General features: G+C 28.1%; 1 protein-coding gene across 1 annotated transcript; it reads right to left on the reverse strand.

Moving 5' to 3' along the window:
* Positions 1 to 7159: 7159 nt before the first annotated feature.
* LOC123261574 (splicing factor U2af 38 kDa subunit-like) lies at positions 7160 to 8782 on the reverse strand. Its single transcript, XM_044723241.1, has 5 exons — positions 8596 to 8782; positions 8418 to 8505; positions 8233 to 8299; positions 7668 to 7956; positions 7160 to 7546 (listed from the first exon to the last, which is right to left on the reverse strand). Exons 1-5 carry the CDS (start codon positions 8637 to 8639, stop codon positions 7306 to 7308), a joined length of 729 nt encoding a protein of 242 aa, XP_044579176.1. The 5' UTR covers positions 8640 to 8782; the 3' UTR covers positions 7160 to 7305.
* Positions 8783 to 11806: the final 3024 nt, after the last annotated feature.

Here is an 11806-nt window from a genome sequence, read left to right on the forward strand (position 1 = left end):
TTTTATACTCGTTTTACAATGCCTTTACCTCTCTTTATAGAGGGATTAATATGGAGCAATAAAAAAATTTTTTTCATTCAAGTTATACGGAGCAGATGATCAAAAGAAAATTTCTGATTGACAAATTGTTTTCGTGTTTTTTCATTATAAATTTAATGATTTTTTTCAATTATTACTTCTATATTTTTTTACAAAGGAACTTGAAATTGAAAGAAAAAAAAAAAACAATTTTTTAGTAGAAAGTTTCAGATACACAGAAAAAAATATATTTGACCCAAGAAAATTTTAAGGAAGACCGAAATTGTTTTGGAGCAGGAAGAAATTTTTTTTGACTTTAGAAAATTTTACTTCATCCGAGATAAATTTTTTTCTTTCCAAATATTTTCTTGTCATTCAGCGTCTTTAAGCTTTTCAAATACGTAAAAAATAAGTTTTAAGTTATAAACAATAAAGTTCTTTTTTGATTTAAAACTCGACTATAAAATAAACTAAGATTTCAAAAGCAAAAATTGTAAAAGATAACATAAAATTTAAATGTCTCATATGTTAGAATTGATATAAATAGCGTAGTTATATAACGTTAAAAGTTTTGTGACCAACAAAGGTCATTGACTTTAGAAAATTTACGACATAAAAAATTCTTTTCATATAAAAATAAATTTTTATGTAAAAGAGTGAAGTTCTCTTTTATACAAACTAAGCCCTCCATTAATACCACCACCAATACATATAAATATACTGTATACACCTATATATATGTCCAGAGTAGAAAAGTAGCCTTTGTTGGGTTATTTGTGCAGAGTGCGTGTATCTGTGGTTCATAAAAAGGGTTTCAAAGTCACAACTCTTCTTTTTCTCTTCTCGAGCTTTTGTCCAAACTTTTTATCTATTATCATTGCAACAAAAAATAATCCTCACTCTTAGATACAGGGAGTATATTATTATGATTATTATTATTATTTATATACATACAGGTGATAAATAACTATTTACAGAATTAGTCATTGTGAAGAGCACAAAGGAAAATTATTTAACGACATAACACACGGTAAACAAACAATTCAATTTCTATTCATGAAAGAAGAAGAAGAAGAAGAAGACGGATAATTAAAATTGAACGATGATAACACGTATAACAGCCGTAAACTTCCATTGATTTCGTTAATAATACACGTCTGAGGTAATCAGTCTAATAGCTATTACGTATACGTGTCTAGTACAGAGAATTAATTACATATCAAGTCAGAGTGGCAGTGTGAAACGTCAAAGGCATAGAATTTGAAAGATAATCCTTTCTATAGACGTAGACCGTGATGACAGTCTATGATCACAGTGATTCACCTGTGCTGTGTAGTGCCAAGTAGGAAGTCACTCTCCGCCGCCTTCGTCATGCTTCCTTGGATGAGGGGTTACACGATATTCTAAACATACTAAAATGTATAAGGTTCATACAAAACAGTTGAACAACGTTAACCTCCCAGTAAATAGCTTTAATGTGAGTTGAATTAAATAAAGGATGTGCTGAAGCACCTGCCAACGGTCGTGTAAGACTTTTTGGTACCAACATATCCGTTTGACCGTTGACGACACGCTCTTATGCACTTGAAAACCGTTCCCTTTATATTTTAAAGAACCTCGAGGACTTATTCTTGGAAATAACTTATACTTTTCAAATGTTAATTCATTTTTTTTTTTTTTTTTATATCTGTGCCAGACAGTTGATCCAATATTTTGGATATTTTAAATGACATGTATTCGCGATAAATATAAGTCTCGACATTTGACACTTCGATATCCAAGTTTTAAGATGCCGTAACCCACATTCATAAATTTTACAGTGGACGGTAAAAACGGTTCATTTTTTAACATTATTTAAATAGGATTTAACGGATGAAAATATTTATTTAAGAATAGTTAATAAACTATTTGACCTCTAAATTTTTTATATAAAGTACATCATATTGTTATAATTCCCTTTTTCAAAAAAAAAAATCAAATTTTATGGATTATGACTTATGACACTTTAGAACGTGGATATTAACTTGCTACATATTTAGTTTACATTTCGCGGGTTCGAATCATAAATTTTTTATTTCTAACTAACTAAATAGTGTGAATAATTTAAAATGCATTTTTTTTCATTCAGTGAAATTGATAAAAAACAATAACCTTTTTGAAAATGTTTGCATTCGAGTCAATTGTTAATATAAATGCTGAAACCAGCAAAGTCCTGAATATTTTTTGGCTTTATTTAACAAATCAATGAGTACTAAAAAATTCAAACGTATATTTTTTTTTATTTTAAATTAATAAGAATACAAGGTACGCATAAAAAAAAGGAAAATTTCAAATTATTGTTGATTTCAGTATCATAACAATAAATATTATATTATCAGTTGATTTATTGATTGCAATGACTAACTTTTTGAAAATTGAATTTACATTGAATTATATTAATATAAATATAAATAGTAATAAAATTATTAATAAAATACTTTTCTCGTACAGTTAAGAAACGTTATTTGTAATTTAATAACATTATGCAACTTATATAATTGAATTATCTTTTAGTAGATTTTGCAAGTAAATCGTCAGAGTGTTAGTTATAAATAAGTAATGTGTTAGTGCGAGAAAATCTCAGTAGCTTTTCGAGAATTATCTCTAATGGATAATTACCGAGCAATAAACGAACATTGAACCGACCATCAATTAAATAATTTAGAACGTTTAATTGGTTTTGGTTATAAATATCTTCACACTAAAATTCAGGAGTTCAAGTAAATCTGTGATGAATCTCTTGTTTCAGGAATAAAACCTGACGAATAATTTATAGCGAAAATTGGTGTATGCGAATTTCGAGAGAATACCAATGCAGCGTATATTAAGTATGATTGCAGTGTAGGTGCAGTATAATGCAAAGTTAAGTGATAAGCACGAATATAAAGTGAAATAGTAAGACGAAGTAGGTTGAAAGAAGCACTTGAGTCGAGTCAGCATCACCTGTGGCCCTTTGCTGTTGTTTAGCTAATGCTTGACTTCCGCCTCGCTACATCATTTACCACCTAACAAGACTTGAACTCGTCTTAAAAGTTACTTACTCATATCATTAAGATCTTCAGTGCATCAGCGTTTTCAGGTCAATTATCTCTAATTTTACTTCTCTATTTTAAATATTACTTGAAATTTTCTACAAAATTTTTTTTCGCAGTGACTTGAAAAATTTATAAAAAACTTTGTCAAGAAGAAAATTTTCCTTGTTAATTCCTTATAATTTTAATTTGAAACTAAAATGATTTTAATCACATAATAGAAGATGAAGTCTTCAGCAAATACATGTCCAAAATTTTTTTACAATGAATTAAAATATGTCAAGTACAATTTCATTGCTGTGAATGAAAATCTATGTTTCAATTAAAACTGCTATTTTTCCCGACATATGATCGACTGAAGAAATATAGATATCAAAATTATCCTTGCAATTCATCGTAGTTTTTCATTATATGCTAGAAAAGAATCGATTTGTAACATGAAGTATTTGACGTACACTCCAATTGCCTTGGGACTCGTGTTCGTTTCATTTTAAAGCATTTGATTCTAGAAATGTTGAATTGCATAGCATGCATGCAACCTTCATTGTGAGTGAATTGAAAATAATGATAAAAAATATCTACTTGATTTCTCAACAACGATATACACAACGAGTATAAAGAAAAAATAAATTAAACAAACGAAAAAATATAAAAAAAAAACATTCACCATGTCTACTCGGTAATACGTCAGTATTTTAAATTGAAATAAGCGATAGCTTTCAATGAAAAAGGTAAACAACAAAACAAAATCACGAACACAAAAAAAACGCTGTTTTTTATTGCAAATTTACATCTAAATTAAAATTTTTCATTTTAATTTAAAATCCGTGGGAATCCGCATGAAGGTTAAACAAAAACTAGCGAGTAGAATAAAAACCTATTTTAATAAAAACATGAAAAATTATTTCTTAAGAAGATTATTATTAATTGCACGAGACTGTAGAGTGTAAGTTTTAATAAAAAGTAAAAAGATAAAAAGTATCATCATAATCGTTGAATTAAAAGTTTAAATTTTAAATAATAGTCGATCCTCTCGAGAACTTTATAAGAGACTCTCGACGAGGTGAGAAGCTGACGGTTTAATTTCTGAAAAAAAGTAGACCTTAGATTCCTGATTAAATGATTAAATACGCCCTAAAGCTACGGCATTAAATTCTTCGTTATTCATTCGCAAAGTCCATTGTTCACTTGGCGATACTCTGCCGTCATAGTTTATCGTTAATTTTATTTTCTTTATGACCTATTTTTCCACGCCCTTCTTTCCCCAATAAACCCAAGTGCTTTTTTCTTCCATTATAATACAATACAAAGCTATCAAATATTTTCAACTCATTATACTGCCTCCTCAACTTTGCATTTCATTTCGATTAAATTATCAAACTTTTTCCATTGATACAACAGATTAAAAAAATCACATCTTATTTATAATTTAATAAATATGAATGTTAAAATTAAAATCAGGTCGTTATTATTCATTTAACATCATCTGGTCTAAAACTTAATGCTTTATTTCTGGCTGAATTTGAAATGCACTTAAAAATACACCGATAAAAACTTTAATTTATCGAAGTAAAATTTTACCATTATTCAAAAATAATTTTCGCTTCAAAATGAACATCCGTTAAATTAAATCAGTCCTAAAATTAAAATTTTTCAATATTTCAACTCGTAGCTTGAGAAAATGAGACTGTAACATATTAAATTGAATGACGTAAAACGGATGATTTATTCAATATTAATAAGCTTTTTATAATATATCAGTAAAAATACCTTCAGTGCAAGAGAACTGTTTCTAATAAATAATTCAACATGACATTACGGTTAATTAATATTCATTTCTATAAATTTATTTTTTAAATATTTTCAAAAATATTAATGAATTTTATTAAATCAAACTGAATCCTATCAGCGTACATGCGTGACCTCAAAAAATATTTTGATTGAGCTATAAAACAATAAAATTGAATAATTAAAAAAAAAACATTCTCGATCCCTCGCGCTCGTTAATTAATTAAATTTGATGCAATTGTGGAATGTCGATTTATAACTACCACTCCACCTGTCAATGAGGGTTGTGGTTTTGGAAGCAAGTCGTGCGAGACAGCGGTCAGTCAGTTTGGATTTTTTACGTCTCACTGCACTAATAAACAACGAATTTGTATATAAACTGTCAATTAAACATTTACTTACTGGATACAATCTCGCATCAAGATTAAAAGATAATTAGATATTTGATTGAATAAAACCGTTTTTCTAAATATAATAAAATAAAAATAAGTAGCCTACAGACTAAGCTCTATCGGCCGACATCTATGTATACATCATCGACCAGTACAATTTTGTAGATGATAGATAAGACAAAAAGTAAAAGATTCAGTTTGAATTTGACAAACAAAGTTATTTTCAAAAGGTGAAAAAACATCTGGATTTATGACAACCTGGACTTGTTTTCTTCGCACGTAATCTGGCAAAGTACCGAAGTATATATATATCAGCATCGCTTTTGGGTGGGGAAAAAAGGCGAGAGATAATTTAACAGTGATTCGCGGTATCGCCATGCACTCGACGAAAAAGTAACGGCAGGTGTTTTAGTCCAGTAGCAGCTGCAATCACGGCCACCATCTGCTGCTGAAAGATACTCTAATGTTCCATTGGCGAATCTTATATATACTATATGCACTAGTAGTATTTTACTGTCATGGAAGTCCTCAATTATATATAATTTGAAAACACGTGCTCATTTTTTCTTTAAATTTTTATTTACGATTGTTATTATCGCAAATTATTCATTGGTAATAAGGCGCCTTTATTTATGTAATGTCTTTTTTAATAATAGAGAAGGTAAGTAAATAATTATGTTATGTAAGTTTAAATTTTAAAAGAACAATTAAGTCTTAATTTCAGTAAAAATAAAGAATCAATAATTTGAATTGTTTAAATGCTTCATGAAAAATACAAAGTAAACTTTATTTAACCGAAAACCAGAGCAAAAAAAAATGGAGATTAAATAATCATTTATTTTTAAAGTATTTTCTTGAAACTAAAAAAATTATTGCAACCTTGAGACAATGATCGATATCGAAATAAACTTTGATGAAATAAAAAAAATTAGGACAGCCTTTAATACTAATTACAAATTCATCAAATATAAATGATATATAATCCTCTGATGTTTCTGCACATCGGCAGTTTTAATAGCTTGGAAATTAAATATTCAAATGATAATTCTGAATTTCTAAAATTTGATAACATTACTGCTATCAATACAAAATTGAATGCGATGCTAACCTACATTTGAAAATGAATCCGGGGGAATAAATAATGAAACTTTGAAATAATGAGCTTTGTTCAGAATATTTTATGTGCACAGAAAAAAAATTTTTTTTGAATCAAGTATATAATTTTGAAGAACTTAATATTTTTGATTTGAGAAGAAAAATTCTTGATTTGAGGAAATTTTCCTTAATTCAAGAATTTTTCGTCTTGATTCAAGACAATTACCCTCTTCAAAATTATATTCTTGGTTAAAGAATTTTTCTCTTGAATCAAGTTAATTTTTTTTTTCAGTGTGGGTGATATTTGACTAATTATTGTTTTCTAGTGTAATGGTAGACAATTAATAATTAAGCGTCATAATAATTCTACGGAAAGTTTAGTCAACTTTTTTGTTTTTTTTACTGAAAAAATAAAAAATTACAGAGACGTTTGAAAAGTCACGATGCGGCTACAAGTTTGGTGAACCTTTCAAAAGACCAAGGGGCGCCACCGTGTGTTCACATAATTTATTATGCACGTTTACGTCACGCTTTATTACCAACAGAAGTGAAATGTTTCGTCTTATCGATGAAGGGTCTAACAAGACTTCTCGAAAAAATGTCTACATTATCTATGCTTGTGGCCATGAATTTAGAGATTTCTGTAAAATAATGAATACCTACGATGAAAATTTACGAAAAATTTTTGATTTTGGAAAGTAAATAATTAAAAATATTGCACCGAGCTTCTTCAATCAATAATAAACTATTATTTTATTAAATAAGTATGTGTTTCTAATATTTTTATTAATATAATTATTAATAATCAGGTATTACAATAATTATGATATAATCCATCACAATAAAAAGAAAAAAAATATTTTTATCAGTACACAATTAATCCCAATTATAAATCTATGCATCTATACAATTGAAAAAAATCATCAAACCAATTATTGAGCTTAATATCTCCCAGAACGTCCATCTCTGCTCTTTTCATCCCTGCCTCCTTTGCGTCTTTCCTTCGATCGTGATCGTCGCTCTCGCGATCGTGACCTCCGTTTTCGCTCCCGACCTCGCGATTTTGAACGTGATCGCGATCGACCTTTTCCACCTTTCCTGCGACTGTATAAGTATCGTCTCAGTTCTCGTGAAATCGGTTTCAAGTGCATGAAATTGCAGAACCCTGACCTGGTGCATTCGCTAAAATGAGAACAATTATCTTAAAAATCCATAACAAAATTTGATTTAATTTTGTTTACAGGTATAAAATATTTATAACGCTATTTTTACAAATTTATAAACAAAGGAAATAGTATAATACCCCATTTCATATTGACGGCAGCAGGCCTCTCGAAAATCAGTAACTGGAGATAATTCTGCGTAAACGGGTCGGCCTCCAAACCACCGGTTGTTTAAATTACTTACAGCTTTTTCAGCATCCTCTTCACGCCGGAATTTAATATAAACATTACCAACCAAATGATCACCCAGATTATCACATACATTCATTTCTTCGATTTCTCCATACTTATCTTCGCACTCGACAAATACATCCTCGAAAAAATTATCATAATGCTCTTGCATTTCTTCATCACTCACGTTGGCAACCACTAAAATGATTATTATGGATGATTATAAACTTTTCTTTGAATTTTTTATACTCAAATCTTCAATCAAATTTTTTAATGATGAATTGTTATTTTAATTAAGTTATTTAAATTTAATTCATCAATTTTTTAATTTTCAAACATTTAATGAATATTTACTCAAAATAGAAGAATTTGATTTTTTCAATCAAAGTGTTCATTAAATCAATTGTTAATTTAAGATATTTTCAAAAATCAGAAGTAAATTTGTACCTTACTCGAAAATATTAAAATACTTACAATGAGATCCATCGGCACTTTTTGCTGAATTTTGTGGATTAACATAAAGATTTTGGAGCAAACATGTCTAAATAAAAAAAAAAAAATTTCTTTTAAATGGATTTCAGCTGAAATGATCAAAATCTAAATGATCTAGATCATAATAAGTAAAAAATTGTTAAAAATTTTCTAATTTTCAATTTTACCTGACTGAATGTCGGCTTATTGTGAATACGTGAACACCTATCGCCGTGACGGCAAGCTCCGATTTTGAAGTAAAAGGAACAGTTAACTCTGAAATATTAAGAGAGTTATTAAAAAAAAAATACACACACCCTCATCAATTAGTATAAAAAATAGAATTCATAACAAATGTACACTTACTTATCTTTTTCGGTACCGAAAATTGAGGCGAGATACTCAGCCATAATTAAAGGCCTTCTCCCACACTCACACTCGTTTGGATTTAGAGAACTTATAAATAAACATTAAAAAACGTCCAAGAATAATGCATACAAATAAATTAGCACTGCGCCGAGACGCCAAAATGTCTATTCCAACGTACTGATGTTTTTTTTTTTCAACCAGAAATGACAATAATACGCCGAAAAATACCCTAGATTCCGAGAAATCGCTTCCAGGAGCTGAAACAGACTCTCAGATGGCGCTGGCAACTCAAAACAAGCCATCGACAAACTTCTTTATCAACCAACTTGGTATCGAGCGCAATATGAGACAATTTCAAATGAAAAATGTAATGCAGGTAAATACGTATGTGTAATGTGTACATATGTTATCTTGCACTGAGTACATTGATTTACACTTTAACTTGCAGCACGTTGTGATGACTCATCACTAAAGCGAATCTGTATTATGACAGCGTGTACACGCTACTGCATGATGTAACTCACAATTTTCATTTAGCGGGCTTATAAGTGGGGTTGCTCACGAGAAAAACGTTTGAATCATGATTACGGACGATTGTTATTGATAAAAATTGTATCTAGGGTGGTCGTATATGCTCTACATGACTCATTTAATCGATTTTTTTTATTTGCATACTAAATATTTTATTTTCTAGCCAGTTGTATATTCTTCTGATCAATAAAACAAAAAATTGACCCTAATTAAATTTTTATAGAAAAAAATTATAAGGAACTTGGATTTATTTTTTTATTCATTCTAATAAAAAAATCGATAAAAAATATTTACAATATGATTAAATAATTTAGAACCACATAAAAAAATCACATATGCGTAAAAAATTAATTTATAATAATTTTGTACGGTAAAAAATGATTTTTTTAATATTTTATGAAAGTTCAATCTTTAAAAATGATCAATTAATTTTTGAGAGCTGTTATTAATACTAAAAAAAAATTCAAATTAAGTGAATAATATAAATTTTCCTCTCAAAGAATGAAAAGACTGTATAAAAAATTATTTAGTAAAACACAGTTGATAAAACAAGAACATTGGCCGATAAAATGTAAATTTATCGTTCGTCAAAAGCTGACTAATATAAACCTCATGTGTCAAGAGTAATAGAGATTTTTTTATCAATTATCGCACTTTCGTCCTCTGTATCATACGTGCGTATATAATGCTTGAAGTTATATTTAGAGAATAAAAACACAAAGTAATATAAGAGTAAACACAATTATACATTTGCATAGTAACAGAATGATTCAACACGCTTGGTATTGTGACGAGAGTAACTAATTACCACTACAGTTAAGTGTAACTAATTATTTCGACTGCTCACGAGCGTACAATTTTCCACGCATACTCCGCGTAGTGTGCATTTATGGTTATTTATATTTACAATTGCATTCATGAATCAAATTGCCAAGAGATTTGTTTTAGAATAACAACGCAACTGTTAAGGATGGTCGCGTGGCCCGATTTGTCATTTAACGAAACAAACTAAACCGCGGAAATGTAATTATTTAAAGTTGAGACATAAATGTAAACGTTGTTTTCGCAAATGTATAATGAAAAGTAATTGTAGTTACAATAACAATAGTATTGGATAGTCGTAAAGAGAAACGTCGTGTGCCGGAAGATAATAAAAAGTTTGTTTTCACACGATAATACTTCAATTAGAAAATTTATCATTTTTTATTTCTTCGAAATTTAGTTATATTAATTAAATAATTTGATTAAGGTCAGAATACAAAATTCTAGTGATTTTTTTCTTGTCAAAGTCCGGCGTGATTATTTTTATAAAATAAAGTGACTCACTTAATATAATTTATTGTTATGTATAAGTTGATTTTAACAAATATTATTTTTTTAGGTCAAATTTTCTAATAACAGATATTTAATTTTTGAGATGAATGTAAATATAAAAATCGACGATGAATATACGGGCAAGATAAAAATAACGCTACCAAATTTTGTAATTGAATCAGTGGGTTCTTTAATTGATTACATCGTATAAATTTAGACTTTATTCAGAGATTCAAAAGCGTCAGTAAATAATACAAATGTATCGTTATAATTTATAATAGTAATTTAAATAAATACGAGTTGAATAACTTTAACCTCCTAAGTCAACATATAAGTTTTGAGAAGATTCCAAATTCATAAATAAAAAAAATAAAAAAAATTTTTAAGTCTTAAATTATCAAATTTAATTGAAAAAGTTCAAATTTCTTAAAACTGAATTATTATTACTATTCGAATATTTAGTCACACGAATAATCCAGCACACTTATTGTGTCACGATTATCGTAACATACGGTTACTTTATACTTGGTTACTACTATTCCACGAACATTTTGTCGCGGTAATTTTGACCGCATATGACTAATCGCGGCACCGTTTCATTTTAACTATAACAATGGTTCTTTAAAATTTAATTTTTTAATTTTTTTCATAGCTTTTTATAACCTGTAATATATTATCTAAGGTATAATGTATAATCATAAGACATTAGCAGTACAAATAAAAATCAAGAACAAAGCGTATAATTTCAGCTGATGTTTTTTGATAAGAGCATCATTAATGCACTGATAAAAAAATTAAGTTAATTCAAAGGCTATATTCTTGAACTAAAAACACAATTTGAAATAGTTTGATAATATTTAATCAAGTATACTTGATTTTTACTATAGTAAAAATCTTACATCAAGTGAAATTTATTTGAATTAAGAACAATTTCGTAGTTTAAGAATTTTTTCACTTGATTCAAGATAATCAAACTCTTCAAAATTATGTTTTTAGTTCAAGAATTCAGTCCTTGAATTAACTTAATTTTTTATCAACCTAACAATTCAAAATTTATGTATTAATATTTAAATTGTTTTAAAAATTTGATAAATAAAATCCTTTTTTAAGGCAAAAAAAAAAATTTTTTATTTTTGCCTGACTACTGCACAGTAAAAAATTTTTCGTCATTGCGTAAAGTGTAAAAATGTTTGTGTAGAATTTAACATTTAAGTGTGTAGAATTTAATATTTTAGTATGTTGATTCAACACAAATTGTGTAAAAAAAGTCATCAATACAAATTTTTGTGTTAAATTTGACGAAAAATTTTTGAATGTGTGACTTCCATAAATCTTTTTTTTTATCTCAATTTCCAAACCATTT

The sequence above is a fragment of the Cotesia glomerata genome, linkage group LG1 (genome assembly GCF_020080835.1).
Source record: "Cotesia glomerata isolate CgM1 linkage group LG1, MPM_Cglom_v2.3, whole genome shotgun sequence".
Classification (NCBI taxonomy): Eukaryota; Metazoa; Arthropoda; class Insecta; order Hymenoptera; family Braconidae; genus Cotesia; species Cotesia glomerata.

Coding starts and splice junctions, on each gene's coding strand:
- LOC123261574 (XM_044723241.1), bottom strand. CDS start 8,639: ATGGCTGAGTATCTCGCCTCAATTTTCGGTACCGAAAAAGATAA. Junction 8,506..8,595: donor TTCGGTACCGAAAAAGATAA/GTAAGTGTACAT, acceptor TTAATATTTCAG/AGTTAACTGTTCCTTTTACT. Junction 7,957..8,232: donor AAGTGCCGATGGATCTCATT/GTAAGTATTTTA, acceptor TAATCATTTTAG/TGGTTGCCAACGTGAGTGAT.